The sequence below is a fragment of the Geotrypetes seraphini genome, chromosome 6 (genome assembly GCF_902459505.1).
Source record: "Geotrypetes seraphini chromosome 6, aGeoSer1.1, whole genome shotgun sequence".
Taxonomy (NCBI): Eukaryota; Metazoa; Chordata; class Amphibia; order Gymnophiona; family Dermophiidae; genus Geotrypetes; species Geotrypetes seraphini.
Window position 1 is genome coordinate 123856390 of NC_047089.1, and position 20808 is coordinate 123877197.

General features: G+C 40.3%; 1 protein-coding gene across 2 annotated transcripts in view; it reads left to right on the top strand.

Annotated features, from left to right (window-relative positions):
* FGF14 (fibroblast growth factor 14) overlaps positions 1-8825 on the top strand; it is a 449431-nt gene extending 440606 nt beyond the window's left edge. For both annotated transcript variants that reach the window (XM_033949590.1, XM_033949591.1), the window contains one exon: positions 7759-8825. In XM_033949590.1, the coding sequence (XP_033805481.1) occupies positions 7759-7895 (137 nt within the window). In that variant the 3' untranslated portion in view covers positions 7896-8825. The remainder of the gene's footprint in view (positions 1-7758) is intronic.
* The last annotated feature ends 11983 nt before the right edge of the window (positions 8826-20808 follow it).

Here is a 20808-nt window from a genome sequence, read left to right on the forward strand (position 1 = left end):
CCACCACTACTGATCTCATAGGAATGTCTGGCAATTTACCAAAACTATAGATTCCATCGGAAAGCTGTCATGTTAACCCTTTTTGGATATCTGGCAAGGAATCCCATAGATTAATACAGTATATTCCCAAATTGGTAATTGTCCAATTTTAAAATTTGTAAAATTTTTTCTTCCTGCTTGTATAATTTTCCCCCCAATCCTGATATTTATATTCCTACACCCCAGCGTCCACTACAGCTTGTACCTGTTGCTCCCCAGGTTTCTACTAAATATTTATCTCTACCTGCGGACGCTGTTCTAATTTGGTCCAGGCACACACTGAGGCTCGGCATTCACATTATTGATCCTCCCAACACTTCCACCCTTTTAAATCAGGATAAAGAATGGAAGCAGTTTCCTCAGGGGGAGCCGTTGGCACCCAAATATCATCCCTCTCTCCTTTGTTCACTTGTGCTTGAGGCATAGATTTCTTTCCCAGTCCTCTACTTTTGTACATTCCCCATAATGTGCTTGTATCTTTTCCATCTATTTCTTCCCTCTTTACACCATCTTTTATTAATGCCAAAAACATATTCCTCCGAGACACCCGCTTAGCCCTGTTTGAATTGGATTGTCCTGTTCTCTTTTTATCAAAAGTATTTTGAGGTCCCCAGTCCCCCCGATCTCCTAACTGTCGGACCGCTTCTAAGGCTTCCAAAATAGTCCTGTCTATTTGATTGATCAACAAAGTTATCATTACCTGTTTGTATGCCGGTGCAGCATACTTAATAATTTTATTTCTCATGGACTCAGTAAAAGGTAATGACATATATGTGTCAGCGTGACCTATTACTAAGGCTGCCTTCATAGACTCCTCCTTAATTCTCATTTGAGCATCTTTTAATGTATACCAAATCTTATCATTTGAGGGCCAATCAGATTCAAGTGGATATCGCCTCGTAACACCCCTACTAATTATCTCTAATAAAGACCATTGGGCAATTTTTGCAGGATAAGGATCCTCCCGCAACGCATGTTGCACTGCTACTTCTTGACTAATTTGAACAAATTTAGGGGCATCTGTGGCATCTAACATAATCCCTGCTGCGCCCATCTCCTGCACCCGAATTACCCACTGTATTAGTGGTTCCCCAGGCTGCTGTGTAAAGCGTGCCATCATATCCATGATTTCATGTGGAGTAACATCCTCCCTAACATTATCTCTAGTTAGATTTTCTCCCGTTTGCAGATTTCCCTGTAATCTTTGTCTCCTCACAGGCTCTGCTTCTAAACTTTCTGCCTGTTCTCCTTTAACACATATATCCTCCTCACTGTTATTAGAATTTGAATCCCAAATATTCCCATCCCGTTTGTTTGGATTCCAATCATTCGGCAGATGATAAATTAAGATTTTAACTTTTCTGTAACTCACTTTCCACCTCCGTTTCTTGTATTTATATCATGCATATTGCATAGCTGACTGTTCTATTACATTTTGATAGGTTTCTACCTTATCCATTAACAACTTATTCTGACATTGTAGCATTGTAATGGCATGCTGTTGTTTATTCCTTTTCTTTTCCAGCTCTTCTAATTTCAATTGTAATTCCTGTTTAGCTTCATGCAAATTCCTCCAGTCTGACAAAATCATCCTTCCTTGTCTAGAAATTACTTCTTGCTCTTCTCCTTTTGAGATTTTCACCTTTTGTAAGGAGGCACATAATTCTTGTGGATCCCCACTTCCAAAAGTACAGGATTCACACAATCCTGCTTCTACAGACCACTCAGTGGCCATTAATTTTCCCATACTTTCATTCCCATTCGGAATGGAGGGATTGGGAGCCTGCTCCCTTGTTGCCTAGTTAGCTTTCCTGACGACATGTGATCAACCCCACTTCTGGTACCAATTTGTTCCGCCACTAATTTCTGACAAGTGGGATGATCAGTGACACTCAGAAAAGCACACAGACAATATCAAACATAAACAATAACACTTTATTATACTTATATATATATATAAGAATAAAATAGCATCACCGTATCTCACGTAAACCCTCCCTTCACCATTCGGAATCCCTCAATGGATAGGCGAGTAGGACACGGGAGACTGCCCCTTTGAGACCTCTTTTGGATTCTGTTCCTGGAGACGTCTTGGATTCTGATGTCAGGGTCAGAATCCCGGTCTTATATAGGATGCACACTGCGGAGTTCATAGTAAAAGCATAAACAGCTGGTCCTGCTGTTATGATTAGTCCTGCTCTTTTGTTCTGTGTTTTGACAACACCCAGGTCAGGATGTCAGAAGAAGGTGTTTGCAGAAAACCAGCTTTCCATCTGGTTTCACTCTCCCTTTGATGTGGTTTTGTCAACATTCAGGTCCCATCTGGCGTTACTGTCCTTTTGAGGTTATGAATGAGGTGTTTCCAGAGATTGTATTTCCATGAGACTGGTTTCACTGTCCCTTTGAAGATCAAGGAGGTTAGGATGTTCACTGTCCCTTTGATGCTGTTTGGGCAACTCCTAGGTCAAAAAGGTCAAGTTAGCAGATACTTGTCACTGTCCCCTTCCTTTTGATGTAGTCTTTACTGATGTTATTTGAGCAGCTTGCCTGCAAAGGAAGTCAGGTTCTCAAATGAGCAAACTTTACTGCCCCTTTGAGATCAAGGTAACACTCATGATACGGAGTCAGATAAGCAGACTTGAGGAGACATATCAGTAATATTCTGAACATGTCAGTAAGTAATATGCTGAACATGTCAGTAATATGCTGAGGTATAACATGAGGCTATAGGTCTGAAATTGGATGGTTGGTCTAATGGTCCTTTTGGGTCTTTTTGGATTGGGGTGATGATGATTTCGCTGAGGCAAGTAGGGAAGATGCCGTCCGTGAGTGTGGTTTGAGTCCATTGTAGAAGTAGAGTACGGAATTTTTCATTGGAAGTAGTGAGGAGATATGAAGGGCAGTGGTTGAGGTCACAGGAGGCGTGGCTGTATTTCTTGTAGAGTTTATTGAATTCAGACCATTGTATATTGGGGAATTGAGCCCATGTTCTGTCTGCCGCAGTTGAATCTTTTTCTGTGGGGGGAGTTGTGATTACATTTAGGTGGGATGGGGTACTATTGAGGGTGGCTCTGGCATTAGTGATTTTGTTCTTGAAGTGATCTGCTAGGAGGGTAGCTGAGGGGGGTGGGGTATTGTTAGTGGTTGTGTAGGGTTTAGTGTCTGTTAGATCTTTTAAGATTTGGAATAGTTTTGTGGAGTCTTGGGTTTCTGTGCCTATAAGATTTGTGTAGTGTGTTTTTCTTTTGTCCTTTAGTAGAAGTTGTATTGTTTGTTGATTTTTTTCCAAGCTATTTTTGTTTGATCTAGGTTTGTTTTTCTCCATTTTCTTTCTAATCTTCTACACTGTCTTTTGAATTGGAGCAATTCATTGTCAAACCATTGGTCTGATCTCCTGCTAGTTCTGGTTTTAGTCTGTAGTGGGGCTAGTTCATCAAGAGTGTTGGTGGACAGATTCTTCCAGTGAGAGATGAAGTCATTTGGGTCACAGACTTGGATTGTTTCATCTACTTTTGTCTAGAAAATGGTTGGCTCGATATGTTTGCGTGAGGTGTATGTTATTTTTTTGGATTGAGGTGTGGTTTTGGTCTTGATCCAGTTGATGTTGAAGTTGTAGGTGTAGTGGTCTGACCAGAGGGATGGGGACCAGGTTCCGTTTGGAGTTTGAATTGCTGGGGTGGATGGTTGGTTGGTCATGAATGCTGCAATGTCCATTTGATGACCCTTTTCATGTGTGGTTTGTGGGTTTAGGATTTGGAAAGATAAGGCATTGAGAAAAGATAGGCAGTTTTTTGCTGGTGTGGAAGTTGGGTCTTCAAGGTGAAGGTTTAGGTCTCCTAGGATAAGATTATAGTCTGCTGTTAAAGAGTTTTGGTAAATGAAGTTTTCAAATTCAGGTCTCACTGTGGTCCAGTTACCTGGTGTTATATAACAGAGCATGCAGTTTAGTGAGATTTTTAGTGTAGTGCTTGTGAGATGGCAGGCGAGGAAGTCCATTTGCTGAGTGGATGTTTTTTCTAGTATGTTTAGGGTTAGGGAGTCCTTAATTATTATTGCTAGTCCTCCTCCTCTTTTTTTCTCTCTGCAGGTAGTTGTTATTTTGTACCCCTGAGGGCATACCTCTGTTATTCTAGGGTCTGTGTTTGAGGTTAACCAGGTTTCTGTGAGGAAGAGGCAGTCTAGGTTTTCGGTTTTTATCCAATTTTTTATATTTTCTGTTTTGGGTCCTAAGGCTCTGATGTTTAGGTAGGGACAAGTTGGAGAGGCGATGTCTGTTTGATGATTGTGAACAGTTTTAGGGTAGATGAGTGTTTTAGGTTGAGGTTTGGTTTTGGGATGTGTGGATCTTCTTCTCCAGGTTAGGGTGATAGGTGCTGGTATGGTGGTTCAGGTATCTTGTTGTGAGGGATCTCCTGTTGAGCTGCTGGATATTGGTTGCAGTGGAGCTTGTGGGTATGGTGGGTAAGTTGTTTGCTACTACTTTCCAACTGGTGATGAGAAGGATAATCAGTAGGGTGGTTTTAGTGTGTGTTTTCGGGGATAGCTTCAATTTTGGTGTCTGGGGATGAGTGATTGGATTGGTTCAGAGTGCCGGTGAGGGGGATGGCTCTTCCTGTTGTGTGGGAGGTAGGCCCTGCTGTTGGCATTTTGGTTTTGGGATGCAGAGCTGGTCTCCCACTCGGCCCGGGGTTTCTATCCTTTAGCGGGAGAGCTGGCTTGCGCTGGGGCAGCTCCTGGTGGTAATGGAGCTGCCATGAAGAAAGGGGCAGGGGGTTTCGGGGGGCAGAGCAGGGCTCCCACGCGGCCCGAAGTCACTGGCTTGAGTTGAGGCAGCGCCCGGTGGCAGTGGAGCTGCCTGAAAGAGTAGTAGTGAAGTCGCAGGGGGTTTCGGGGGGCGGAGCAGGGCTCCCACGAGGCCCAAAGTCGCTGACTTGAGTTGAGGCAGCTCCCAGTGGCAGTGGAGCTGCCTGAAAGAGTAGTAGTGAAGTCGCAGGGGGTTTCGGGGGGCGGAGCAGGGCTCCCACATGGCCCGAAGTCGCTGGCTTGAGTTGAGGCAGCTCCCGGTGGCAGTGGAGCTGCCTGAGAGAGTAGTAGTGAAGTCGCAGGGGGTTTCGGGGGGCGGAGCAGGGCTCCCACACGGCCCGAAGTCGCTGGCTTGAGTTGAGGCAGCTCCCGGTGGCAGTGGAGCTGCCTGAGAGAGTAGTAGTGAAGTCGCAGGGGGTTTCGGGGGGCGGAGCAGGGCTCCCACGCGGCCCAAAGTCACTGGCTTGAGTTGAGGCAGCTCCCGGTGGCAGTGGAGCTGCCTGAAAGAGTAGTAGTAAAGTCGCAGGGGGTTTCGGGATGCGGAGCAGGGCTCCTACGTAGCCCAAAGTCGCTGGCTTGAGTTGAGGCAGCTCCCGGTGGCAGTGGAGCTGCCTGAGAGAGTAGTAGTGAAGTCTCAGGGGGTTTCGGGGGCGGAGCAGGGCTCCCACGCGGCCCGAAGTCACTGGCTTGAGTTGAGGCAGCTCCCGGTGGCAGTGGAGCTGCCTGAAAGAGTAGTAGTGAAGTCACAGGGGGTTTCGGGGGGCAGAGCAGGGCTCCCACGTGGCCCGAAGTCGCTGGCTTGAGTTGAGGCAGCTCCCGGTGGCAGTGGAGCTGCCTGAGAGAGTAGTAGTGAAGTCGCAGGGGGTTTCATGGGCGGAGCAGGGCTTCCATGCGGCCCGAAGTCACTGGCTTGAGTTGAGGCAGCTCCCGGTGGCAGTGGAGCTGCCTGAAAGAGTAGTAGTGAAGTCGCAGAGGGTTTCGGGGGGCGGAGCAGGGCTCCCACGCGGCCCGAAGTCGCTGGCTTGAGTTGAGGCTGCTCCCAGTGGCAGTGGAGCTGCCTGAAAGAGTAGTAATGAAGTCACAGGGGGTTTTGGGGGGCGGAGCAGGGCTCCCACGCGGCCCGAAGTCGCTGGCTTGAGTTGAGACAGCTCCCAGTGGCAGTGGAGCTGCCTGAAAGAGTAGTAGTGAAGTCGCAGGGGGTTTCGGGGGGGGGCGGAGCAGGGCTCCCACACGGCCCGAAGTCGCTGGCTTGAGTTGAGGCATGGAGTATAACACTATTCTATGCTTCTTCACACTGCCTGAGGAAAGGGATTTTGGCCTTCAAAAGTTAGTAAAAATGTATTAAAATTAGTCCAATAAAAAATTACCTTATTTCCATTTTCTATTTCTGTTTATCACTATAGCTACAATACCTTATTCTAAAGTAACAAAAAATAATATTTTTTCTACCTTTTGTCATCACTGGTTCTGCTTTCCTCATCTTCTCCTCATTCTCCATTCCATCCAGTGTCTACCCTCTTTCTCAGTCCTTTCCATTTTTCTCTTTCTTTTGCAACTCCCTCCCCCATGCTCCCCATCTTTCTCTTCTTCTTCTTTCCTTCTCACCCCAACTCACCCCATGGTCTGGCATCTGCTTCCCTTCCCTCCTTTCCCCTCTGCTCCTTCCCTTCCCTCCTTTCCTTCCTTTTCTTCCCTCCCTCCCTTCCTTCCCAATGGTCTGACATCTCAGTCTCCTTCTCTTCCCTCCCCCTTTGCCCTGGCATTTCTCCTCTCCTTCCCTTCCATCTCTCCCTCTCTTTCCATGCTCTAGTATATCTTCTCTTTCCTTCCCCTCCCTCCTTTCTTCCTTCCTGGTCTGGAATCTCTCTCTTCTTCCCTTTCCTCCCCTCCATACTCTGGCATCTTTTCCTCCCCTTCCTTGGTCTGGCATCTCCTTTCCTTCCTTCTTGTCCCTCCTTCCTTCCCTATGATCTGGCATCTCTCTTTCCTCTCCTCTCCATTCCCTAGTCTTCCTTCTGCCTCCCTCTTCACAATTGGGTACAGCATTTCTCTCCCCCTCCCTCTCTCTCACCCCCAGTCAGCAGCACAGCATTCAGAACCCTCTGCTCTTGCTGGCATTGAGCCTGGACCAGGCAGAAAGGAAAGCCCAATGCTGGCACAGCAGTGAATTCTAAATGCTGTCACTGCCAGAAGAAGTTCCTGGAATCGGTTCATGACATCAGCCCTTGCTTCAAGCACCCTCTTATGGACCCCCCCCCCCCTTTGGTTCACTACTGTGTAAAAGTATCAAAACTTTAACTTAAGTACAGTAATTAGCTACATTTACTTAGTTACCATAAAACACTGTAATTTTGCCTAGTGAGTGTTTAAAGTGTTGCAAAGATAATTACTGTTGATAGTAACATGGTAGATGATGGCAGATAAACACCCGAATGGTCCTCTTTTGAAGAATGTTATGGAGTTTTGAAAGTTGATGTTTGATAATTAATAACGATGTAGATGGGTATTGTCACATGCAAGTATTAGAGTTTGCATGTTTTAGTATGACTTATTTGGCATAAAGTAGAGGAAGGGATATGTGAATGCCTATGTTATGTAATGACATTGAGAAGCCTGAAGGGTTTCAAGTTCTGTTTTCATATGCTAAAAATAATAAAATAATTGAGGTCCCATTTCTTTCAACAATTGCAATTTTTATAAAAAGAAATGTGCACATTTATCTTCTGAATGTTCTTTAAATTTATTGAACCAGGCAGGGATATTTGAATTGAGATAATTATGTTTATTTGTATATCAGGGATTGTCTATCATATACAGCATTATTTTCAATATCTGTAGGAAAAAATATGTTATGTAATTCTTGATTTCATCATAAGTTAAACTTACTAAGTTTCTTTTTCTTCTTTGACTTATTAGTTGCCATGTATCGAGAACCATCTTTGCATGATGTTGGAGAAACTGTACCAAAGGCTGGAGTGACTCCAAGTAAAAGCACAAGTGCATCTGCAATAATGAATGGGGGCAAACCAGTTAACAAGAGTAAGACAACATAGCCAGAACCTCATGGGTGTTATGACTTACTGAGTTTCCAGCACATTTGAGTAATTTATCCTTGCCAGATTTTAATACTTCTGTGCCTATGGATCAGCTCAAAACAAGCAAAAAAAAAACAACAAAAACATTTGTAAACGGATACGTTTCAACGTGTAGCTCCTCCTGTAAGAAGACGCCTGGACAACCAGTTAAATTCAAACCATGGAATGCCCTACCAGATATGGAATGCCTTTTTAATCTTTTCTGTGACACTTTATGTGAAATAATATACTTCACAGGTATACATAATACCTTGCCTGCAAACAATTGTCTATAATCCCTTCATAAATCCCTTTTTCAATCCAGTTCAAGCAAAATCCATTTAAGTTTTTTTCTAGCACACAAAAATATCAAGTAATTTCTAGTTATATGCTGTAAACATATGCTACTATGAATCTCTCCTTTTTTACAAGGCTGCTTGCTGTACTGTCTGTGACCTTTTAAAAGAATTATATTTCTTGAAAACTTAAATGTTGCAGGTGACTGAGTTCTGAAAGCAATCAGGGAATCAGGAAGCCTTTAAAAAGTTATTATTATAAAAAACATCTATAAGGAACAGGATTACTGTCTGTTACTTACAGCACTAAGCAAATGTTGAGACAAGTTAGTGCTTCAAAGGTGGGATTCGGTGTTGGAGGACTTATATCAAACATGAATAATGGGAAGTTTTTTTGACAACAGTGTTTGACATTCCCCTACCAACACTTTTGTGTGTGTGTTTTATGAATATCAAAAGCTTACTGGTAACATTTGCTTTTACCAGCAAGCAAGATCAACTTATTTTTGAGAAAGTGGGTCCAGAGAACTCTGTAGGCCTTGTAGGCCTGACTTAAGTCATCTATTAATCCTCACTGTTTGGATCAAAATAATTAAGATTAACAAGAATTTTGCAACCCAAATTAATTGAAAAAGTAATCTCATTCCTGTTTTTTTTTTTTTTTTTTTTAAATGAATTGCATGTAAGGATGCCATCACCTAACTTTTACACACAGAAAGAAGCTTTTCTAAAATTACACAGCTGCATATGTGCATAACAAATAAGCACATGGAAAGAGTGTGTCTGTTTTTATGCAATTTGCAGATAGACATTCCCAGGGGCTTAGTTTAGATGGAGCAGAGGTAAACTTGTGCATTTTATAAAATTATTGGATACACCTGTAGAATACATGCACATATTTATGCTTTTTTGAAGCATGTATATTTTAGTATATGGGCATTTCTGTTCTATTGAAGCTGGTTCTGGAAGCCTATTTTATAAAGGCACATAGGCACCTATGTTGCCTTCATAAAACAGCCGTAAAGTAAGCACCTTACATAAGCATTATTTTATAAATTATCCCTCATACAGTATAGTATTATTTTTACATTTAAAGTTATATATTTTTTCAGTAGCATTATCCATATAACTGTCAACTTTGAAAATCCACGTATAACTTTAAATGGCCAGTTAATACTTCTACTTCAACAGATAAATTAAAAATCCAACAAGTGAATTTCACCTGCCTTTGGCCCACCCCCAAATCCTCCTGTCTAAATCATAATTTTGGCTATTTTGCTAATAAAATGACCAGAATTATATAAAGATTCAACAGCAGTTTTTTTTAAGAACTTACGTGACCAGCAGCACCATTGACTTCATAAGTGCTTTTGAATATTGGCTTCAAGACCTTCATTATTTTATATATGCTCCATTCTTTATCTACAAAGCATGGCAGTTTCTATTATGTTGCTATTTGCTATTGCCATACAACTGGAAGATCATAATTAGGTTAAGAGTTTTGGTGTGCAAAAATCAAACTTTTGAAAAGTAGACATTAAAAAGTTATAGTTTGGCATGAAATGTTCAGTCCTATTTTCAAATAACTTAAAACTGAGCTTTTCAAGATCTGAACACTAAAATATGTGTTGGGGACACTTTCTTTGTGTTAGATACAACTACACTGTGAACAAAAAAAAAAAAAAAAACCCTTACCAGAATGTTTTTTTGTCATATCTTCCACAGAACTCAGCTGATTCTTATAAAATTTAGTGTGTTGTTTCTTGAATGAAGTTTATATAAAATGTTGTAAATATTTTCCACCGCACCACAACACTACCTTGTGAAAATGAATTGTGAACTGATTAAAAACACATCAGAAAGTTTTATGATGTATCTTGCAGAAAAATGTAAAGTCAAAAAGTAATGTTTCTATTAAGCAGATGTTCGAAGTGTGCTCCCTTTGCACGAAGGTACATCCTCAGCTTTGACCACCATTGATATATGGACTTGTCAATGACGCTCTGCTTCAGCTCAGCCCAGAAAGAGATGAGACGCTGTTTAAGATCTTTGACATCAGATATCGCTGCATTCCTGTACCAGCCTCCAGATCCAGTAGTCAACTGGGTTTAGATCTGGTGAATTTGCAGGCCTGAGGTCTGGACCAATGTACTGGGGCATTGTACTGTTGGAAGATAAAGTAGTCTCCCGATATGCAACAAATCGCTGGCAACAAGAGGACATCCCAGTAGTATGCACCATTGATTTTAACCCCAGGATCCATAAAGAACAGATCTGTGAATCTGAGTTTTGAGATTGTGACCGAGAGCATGACTGATTGGCAGAAGGTCAGGCAGGTCCGTAGCAGGTGTTTGGCATTAACCTCACGCTTCAGTGTTTTTGAAGGCACATACAGGCTATCATTCTGTGTGTTAATTGGTGGACCTACTACACAATATCTTTTCATATCTGTAAACTAGATAAAGCTTACACTGTGCTCCGGGTACTTGGTCAAAAGCTGCTTGCACCATTTCAGGCATGTGTCTTTGTTGTGTTGGGCATGACACTTTTTAATACACTTTAATTTCAGATCATCCTGAATTATCCTAACCACAGTTGTCTGGCTTATTCCTGCTTCTCTAGCTATTTGGCAAGTTGTTTGATGTGTTTGTGGTACATCCTCCTGGTTCAGTATAAGATTGTGTACAATGTCAATGTGCTCGTGTGCAAATCGAGTGGTCATCCACTGCCAGGCTTTTAATCCACAGTGCCCATTGCTCGGATCTTGTGTAGCAGCACATCAAGGCCCTTCTGTGGGAACTCTTTCAACAATCATCGACTGCTGTAATCTTTTAACAGTACCGAGTTCTTTATCAGAATTCAGTCTTCTGCAGTGAAAACCATTTTGATACAAAGACTGTATATAAACTATCGTGTGCTTCTGCACATATCTCATAAGAACAATTCATTTTCACAAGGTAGTGTTGGTTACAAAATTTTACATCAACTTCATTCAGGACAAGTTGCACTATATTTCATATGAATTGGCCAAGTTCTGGGGAAAATACAACAAAAAAACATTTGGGTGTTTTTTTCAGTTCGCACTGTATTATCCGCAAAATTGTGGAAAATCCAATATGCTACTGTGATTGGATGTTTAGTCATTCATGTGATATAATGCTCAACACATTCTTGAATGGATATAATGGTTTAAAAAAGAATAACAATGAGGTGACCTTTTCAAAGTAAACAACTGAAAATAAAATATTCTGTTAATGTTAAAATAACATTTATGTCAGTATTTGCTTTTCAGAAAAACAAACTAAGCTGCACCTCGGCTCTGAAAAATATATATGGGGACCATATTTTGTCCATTTATATATTTTGCACTTTAAAATGTACAGGTTAAAATTCAAGGGGACTTATACATGTGAAGGACAATTCTATAAAATCTAGACACCTATATTGTATGTTCCCCTTGTGCATGTAAATCTTTACACATAACTACCACTTACGCATGTTATGTATGCACACACCTGCTTTTGTGCTAAAGGACAGTTAAGTGCTATTCTGCAAACACCTGTATACCTTACATAGCATGTACATGCAAGAGAGGCTTACACAGAGGTGGAGCATGGATGGGACATGGGCAGGTAAGTTACTGTAAGTTATGTGTGTCCCTGCTGCATTTATTCTCTTGCACTTATGAGCTCTATGGCTGGTATAACTGTGGATTCCTAAATGCTAGGCACACCATTACCAAGTTACGTTACCATCCAATAACTTTATCTACAATAGTTGCCTAGGTTCTGTTACAGAATGGGTTCCTGCTGCACATCTTTGGGGTACCTAATTGGAGGTTGCCCAGTTATAGAATTGCCTTCTTAGTGACTGCAACTAAATATATATGTTCCCTATCCTTGGATTTTCTGATGCGCTATCTGGATAGTGCCACCAAATATCTCTTTAAAAGCCATGCTATTATATGAATAGTTGAGAAAATAACAAGGCAAGCTGTTCACAAAATTCAATATGGAGAATGGAAGAAAAACAGACCATATAAAAATCCCAGTCTTTATTTGCCACTTTTAACTCCTTTATTTAGATCTGGGAGTTAAAGGTGGCAAATAAAGACTGGTTTTTACACATACGGTCTGCTTCTCTTCTTTTTTTCATTATACAAATAGAGCAGGGTGGATTTAGGGCAGAGCAACGATAGATTGCCCAGTTACATGTGGAATGGTGATATTCATCTACTATCTGTATAGCTGAGTGGTTTAATTTAGGTCAATACAAAAGCTATCATAAATTAATCTATGTAGCTGTACATGTAACAGCCCAATATTGGCACTATATGTATAGGGTCAGATTTTATAAATGGCACCAATAAAATTCAGCACTCATTGCTATTCTATAAGGAGCACTGCAGGATGAGCAGTCTTTATAGAATAGCACTGAGGGCTAGATTCTATAAATGGCACCTAAGCGGCTTACATTGTAGGCACTGCTTGGCAGAATTGTCAATCGACATTCTTTATAGAATCCTGCCTAGCGACACCAAAGCATACATAAGTGTTGCTAGGCATCCTAGAGGTAGGTGCTGGCATATTAGACCAGGTTTTGCTTGGCCTAATGTACCAGTGCCTAACTCAGACAGCTAGCAATGCTATTTCAGATAGGTGTTGTTAGTTATTGAAGTACGCCTCGACTTAGGCATCACTAGGCATCTTAAGAGTTCCACTTGCAACTCTTAATTGATGATTTAATTTTTTTTTGTATTAGCTGAAAACTGGCATGGTCAATTACCACATCAATTAAAGTCAATTTTTAAAAAGTTGCACACAGATTCCAAAGTTAAGCATCACTAAGCGCCCTGTTCAGAATCTGGCCCTGAGTACCAAATTAGTCACTCAAATTTTGGGCGCGAGCATTTGTGCTAGCAGAAAAGTGGTATATATTCTGGTGTGCAAATTGGATATTGACCCCCACAACTTTTGTGAATGCTCCTGAACTGCCCATGCCCCTTCCTTGGTATATCCCTTCTGAGTTGTACATGATCTAATTTAGATACCCATTGTTACAGAATAGGGTGCAGAAAGATCTGCGTCCAAATCATAATTAATGCTGATTAAGTGCTTACTAGCTCAAATAATTAAATCATTGGCGCCTGTTAACAAATTATTTTGGGCACTGATCTGGTATCCATGCCCAATTTTAGATGACCCTTACAGAATCTATGGGATAGCCAACAACATTGACCGCCTTATATGTATATTCAGCACAACACTTATCCAGACAGTGGTGTTGAATATATGGAGGGGATACTGTTTAACCTATGGCAGTCAGCATTTTTAAAACACTAGCTACTGATAATTTTATTATACTAGAATATTCAGAAGTAGGCTGTACCCAGATAACGGTGTTGAGCATACGGGTATTTGGTGATCTCTGGAAGTTATCCAGGTACCACCAATATTTAGCACCGGCACCCGGGTGGCTATATGAATATGTGAAAACTAAATATGCAGCCCCCAATTTTTTTTTCCTATTATTTAATGTGTCATTTACAGCAACTTTTTTTAAATTTTTTTTCTTTTTTTTGTTACAGGAGCAATATTCTTGGTAGTTCACACTCTTTGAAATAGAGTGAACCCTTTTCCAAGAGTATACCCTGTTTTGAAAGAATGAACTGTTTTCCATTAGTGTGCACTATTCACACACACACACTATCAGGAAAAAATGTGTCCTATTTTGGAAAGAGTACACATTTCTGAAAGAGGGTGAACACTGTACATCATTTGAAAGAGGATATACTCTTTCAGAAGAATAGACACTATTAACAACACAGAAAAAAAAATACAGGGCCTGATATTCAGCCAGCGGCAATCTGCATTTTGCTGACCGCCACTGGTATTAAACCCGGAAGTTCAATAAGGCTGGGAGAATTTTCAGATATAGGAAGCCAACTAAAACATAGCTGGTTAAGTCCAGTATTTGGCACTTAACCGTCTATAAAGAACTGCGTAAAGATAGGACTGTATTTTATGTGAATATTGATCTCACATTTTTTAAAAATAATCGCCAGCATTAAAAAAATTACAACCACTAGCGCCTCTGATATTGATCCAATAATGTTTACTTCATAAATTCTCTTACAAACTGCACTTGAAATTATCATTGATTTTCTCTAAACTTTTCAATATTTGATTGATCTACAATTGAATAAGAATCAGCTCTTTAAGCTTGTAAGATTTTATATGAATAATACCAAATAACAGTTCATATGTTCTTGGGGTACATTACAGCAAGTGAAGTATAAAGGTAAAACAATTAACCCCCCCCCCCCCATTTTACTAAACTGCAATAATGGTTATTGGTGCAGGGAGCCGCACAGAACGTCAAGAGCAGCGCAGAGCATTCAGCGCAGCTCCCTGCGCTAATAACCACTATCGCAGTTTAGTAAATGGGGAATTTGTTAATTTCTCTTTCAGATATATTTAAATATCTGTTTATGTTTATTTATTATTAAATAAACAAATGAAATGCATTAGGATGTGATTATTGTTTAAATTGAAAAATAAAGTTATTTTTCTTCTAAGACAAAATAGACACAAAGAAATTTTGAATTGTAAATCTGTGTGGCTGATGTCCTGCAGTTACACATACCATACCTACATGTTTTTTTTATTTTTTTTCAACCCTGAGCGCTATGTGGTGGACTGTTGGTTGCCCTGCAAACCAGTTGACTGGTTGAAGCTAAGGCCTAATTTAGTTTTGTAAATGACACAGCATAAATGTAACACATCTGTTTTCTGTTAATATAGTTTGTTCGTAAGGGTATTTATTCCTAAGAATGGATGTTGAACCAGTTTCTTCTAATGTATGTTTAAACATAGAGCAGAGGGGTCTTTGTTTTTTGTGTTTTGATTACCTCCAGAGTTTGTCTGTTGTTCCCTTGTCGCATGGGAAAAGGATGGCAATGATGAATTGCATGTAGTAGGCTATTTGTACAAAGAATTGTTGGTATGTACTACTAAATTTACATACATATATGCAAAGAGTTTGTCTGCATTGTAGCATTTGTGTTTATCATCATTTGTTGTATAAACAAATACAACATGTTTAATAAAAATATTTATATAAAGGCATCTGAAAAAAGAACAAAATGTATGTAACAAAATGTGCATTGTTGCTTTAAGATTACCCCCCCCCCAATTACAATGGAATATTGTATAAATAACTTAGTAAACATTTTTTCTCTCTTTTGATGTTTCTCTAGTTTACAAAATCATCCTGTAGGCATGTAGAGGACAATGTTCAAAGCCATTTGACTGGGTAAATTTGCTGGCCTGAAAGTTACCCTCTTCCTCAATCTGAAAGTACTTGTAGATTTCTATAGATCACATATGATATTTCATTATTGTATAATTTTATTCAAACTGCTTGGGTCAAACTTTTATTTGATAAAGACAGTATTTAAGTATAATATAACATTTAAAAAATTTCTGATGGCGTTCAGTAAAAATTATTATCAAGTATCTGTTGCCATGGAAACAATGCACAGTGTACCTAATGGAATCTATTTGTATAAGGCTCAAACTCTGAAAATAGATTCCATTAGGTGCCATGGAGATGTGTTATGAAATAAATAAATAAATTAATATATGCAGACCAATATTCAGAGCAAATTATGCTTTCTCCAGTGACCAGAAAATATATAATTTGATTAGTTGTATATTTGCAAAAAATTATACAGATAATTTGTCAGGCTATTTAAATCGCTAACTTACCAACAAGTTACCAACAAGTACGCCCATGTTACTGTATGCAAATGCCATTAATGTAGATTATCAGTAACTAGCCCCCAGATTCTAGCGCCTAGATTTGCAAACCAAAATTTGGGTGTCGTCCCATGATGTGTGCACAAATTAATTGGATAATGACCCAATTAATATCAATCAATGGATGCTATCAGTTATTGAAGTTAATTGGCACTCATTAAAATTTGCACACACATCTATCTGCATGCTATTCTAGAAGGCATGGCACCTAATTCTAATAGCATGTAACTCAGAAGAGAGCGTGGTCATGGTAATGTTGGGGGGGGGGGAGGGCGGTTCTAAAAAGTTACACAAGTGATTACAGAATACTGCTTTAGTGCAACTCACTTGGGAACAAGTATTTACACCAGGTGTCAGCAAGTGTAAGTCTGATATCTAAAATTAGGCATGGGAATTGGGGCTAAGTACAATTCTATAAAGGGTGCATGAATGGAATTTGCTGAAAGCTCAGATCCAATGTATTTAACAATTCTAAAAAGGCTCCCGAATCTATGAACATATTATAAAGATGCTACCATGAACTGATATATTGGTTTCAATTCTATGTTAAAATTACTCTGACTTGTACAAGAAAGTTTCTTTAAATTCTGAAAAGCACAGTTTGGTATACTTAGAACCATTCCTGCACCCATAGCCATGTCATGTGTCTGTAGAAAAAACTGATTTAAATACAAAAAAAATTGTTCACATAATGAAATCTATGCCAATAATTCTAAACATGATGTTAAGACACTACATGACAATTGCTGAGGAATAGTGATATATACTGGTTCAAGATTCGTGGTAACTAATATCATATGGGGGGAGTTATCAATATGTGCTACCGTTAAAATGGGTTATTTTACCTCAAATCATGCAATTTTATCACAGGGTCTCATTGCATAAAATGGGGTCCTGTGCTTAAATAGAATGACTTGTGACAAAATAGCTCTTCTTAACAGTAGCCTTTGTCGATAACCTCCCCCATAATTGTTAACTTGGTCAACATGTTGCAATCTTCTAATTAAACGAGCAGTATCCTTACCATAAGAACTTTCTGGTTTAATAGTTTAATAAAATAATCACAAATGCAGATAAAGCTTCCAATTTATTTATTTATTTAATTTATCAGTGGTTTATGCATTTAATCAAGGGTTCCTGCGCTAGGAGGAAAAATAGAATTGGATTTACTGCCAATAATGCAACTCATTTCCCTCTTAAAAGCCAATACAAAATCAAAGGAAAATCATTCAGTAAACAACACTTTTTTGCCATTCACACAAACCATCGGTAATGTTCCCCAAGGGCCTGATTCTATATAGGATGCCTACATTAGGCACCACTAGTTGCCCTAATCAAGGATGCCTAGTGACGCCTAATTTCAGAATCCGCTTGCAACTTGTTTTCTTTTATTGGCTTAATTGGCATGGTAATAATAATAATAATAATAAACTTTATTTTTGTTTACCGCCATACCAATGAGTTCTAGGTGGTTCACATCAAGAATAGCTGAACAATCAGCAAATCATATAAATACATGACATATACTAACAGCGGAATCTGGAGCGGCCCGCTCACCCAATGTGAACACTTCTCCCCACCAACCCATACCTCTACCCATTCCCAATGAGATACTCACTCCTATGTGGTAAAACCTGGCCACAGCCCTGTGTATTGCAAATTAACATATATCTTAAATAATATATTAACATATTTTAACAAACACAATGGTATCACCATAACAACCTTGATCCCAAGCTACAGTAACAATTTTAAATGGCCCCTGACCCCGCCGTACAAGCAAGGGTCTGAGGGGTGGCATGTCCCCACATGTCCCATTGTCCAGGGTCATCCGACCCAACAGGCATGGCTCCCACCAGCCCACCATTCATCCCTTGATGAGCCCAGCAGCCAGTAGCGCGGGATACTGCTATCCAAGCTACCCTAACACACTCCCAATGATATTGCTGGTGGGTGGGAAAGCTGCCTCAGAAGACCAGGTAACCATTAGGGTTCTCCAAGAAGCCCCCCTAAATACCCTTTCCCACAATTCCCTACGGCCGCGGCTTCCCGCCAATCAGAGGTTATTTACCTCGGCGGGAAAGACCTCCCCACCAAAATGGTCCCTACCATCCTTCTTACACTAGCCTAAACCCCCCCTCCTACCCCAATGGGCAATCTCGCGGGCCTCCAGCTCCACGTTAGAAGTCGCCCATCGAGACGGGGCTCTCGGGCTTTCTAATCATAAATACAATACTAAGCAATCAAGATATAAATTTATCAAACAAATAGATTTTCAATACTTTTCTAAAAGAATGATAAGATTGAGCTTGTGGTATTAGAGTACTCCACCAGGAGTTCATTTTACTAGCCTGGAATGCAAAAGTTTGATCAAAAAATCTTGTATAGCGACAAGCTTTGGGTGATGGAAACCAATAAGGTTTGTGTGTATTTATGTTCGTTCTATAAAATTCAAAATAAGATACAAGATAAGCTAGTGCTGAACCAAATAATACTTTAAAACAGATACAACTGAATTTAAACAGAACTCTGCCTCAAATGGCAACCAGTGAAGTTTACTATAATAAGAGCTAACATAGTCTGTTACAGAACGGGACCTGGGAGTAATCATTAGTGAAGATATGAAGACGGCCAATCAAGTGGAGAAAGCTTCATCCAAGGCTAGACAAATGCTGGGTTGCATCCGGAGAAGTTTCGTCAGCCGAAAGCCTGAAGTGGTAATGCTGCTGTACAGGTCCATGGTGAGACCACATCTGGAATATTATGTTCAATTTTGGAGGCCACACTATAAAAAAAGGATGTGCTGAGAATGGAATCGGTTCAGCGAATGGCCACTAGGATGGTCTCAGGACTCAAAGATCTCCCATATGAAGAACGCCTAGGTAAGTTGCAGCTATACACTTTCGAACGCAGAGAGAGGGGGGAGACATGATAGAAACGTTCAAATATGTTACTGGCCGTATTGATGTGGAAGAAGACATCTTTTTCCTCACAGGACCTACGGCGACAAGAGGGCATCCGCTAAAAATCAGAGGTGGGAGATTTCATGGTGATACTAGGAAGTATTTCTTCACCGAAAGGGTGGTTGATCAATGGAATGATCTTCCACTTCAGATAGTAGAGGCCAACAACGTGCTCGATTTTAAGAATAAATGGGATAAACATTTGGGTTCACTTTGAGGAAGTGCTTAGGGGGGTGGGTTATTTGAGTGGGCAGACTTGATGGGCCGATGGCCCTTTTCTGCCGTCATACTCTATGTTTCTATAGTCGCATTTTGTTAGACCAAAGATCAAGCGAATTGCTGAGTTTTGTATTATTCTCAGCCTGTTAAGAATTTTTTTTTATGAGATCCCAAATAAATTATATTACAATAGTCCAGGACATACAGAACTGAAAACTGAACCAATAACCTAAACGATGCTAGATCAAAGTATTTCTTAATGGTGCGCAGTTTCCAAAGAACAGAAAAACATTTCCTTATTATTAATCCATCTGATTTTCTAAGGTAATATGACGATCTAACATGACACCCAATATTTTGATAGTATTACATATCAGGAAATTATGTCCTTTAAGTTGAAGTACTGTTTCATTGATATTATCATTAGGGCTAGCTAATAAGAACTTCATTTTTTCGGGGTTAAGTTTAAGTTTGAATTTAATGGTCCATTTCTCTATTTGTGCCAGAATTACTGAGATCTGATGTTTTATATCTGCCGTAATTGACATCATTGGGATAAGAATAGTAATATCATCAGCATAGATGTAAAATTTAACTTTCAGGTTCTGTAATAAATTATCCAACACAACTAGGTAAATGTTAAACAATGTTGGCGATAATGGGGGAGTCTTATGGTAAACCACAATGATTGCTCCAGGAAAAATAATATTTACCTGCACTATACAGTATACTTGATAGGATCTATTTTTCAAAACACTCTGGAACCATTTTCTAACATTTCCCAAAATACCGACTGAGTCCAGACAGCTCAATAAAATCTCGTGATCAACTAGATCAGGGGTAGGCAATTCCGGTCCTTGAGAGACAGAGCCAGGTTAGGTTTTCAGGATATCCACAATGAATATGTATGAGATGGATTTGCATGCACTGCCTCCTTGAGATGTAAATCTATCTCATGCATATTTATTGTGGATTTCCTGAAAACCTGACCTGGTTCCGGCTCTCGAGGACTGGAATTGCCTACCCCTGGACTAGATCAAACGCACTACTTAAATCTAGCTGAAGTATTAGTGCACTGGATCCCACACTAAACAGCCCATGAAGATGGTCCATCAATGAGGCAATTACAGTTTCAGTACTAAATCCTGAACGAAATCCAGATTAGAGAATAACACGGTGGCTGTTATCCGCGGCTAGCCACTGGTAGCTGCGGGTAACCCGCTGAAATGGAGAGGGGGAAAAATTACTCACTGTGGGTTACGGGGACAAAGCCATCCACTGCTCCGTGGAGCGGTGAATGGCCTTGTCCCTGCAGTTAAGGGAGGGAACGTGTGCGGTCACCAATCGCACGCTGCCCTCTCCCGCCTTCCTAACTACCCGAATCTATCTCCCTCCCTCCACCTTACCTTCACGGCATGTTTTGAGTAACTTCTTCACAAAGCTGTCAGAGCCTGCAAGTAGCATGCATGTGTGGGCGGAAGCTTCTCCTCTAACACAACTTCCACTTGCGTCAGAAGAGAAGCTTCTGCCCACAAACGCAAGCTACTGCTTGCAGGCTCAGACGGCTTTGAAGAAGTTACTCAAAACACGCCAC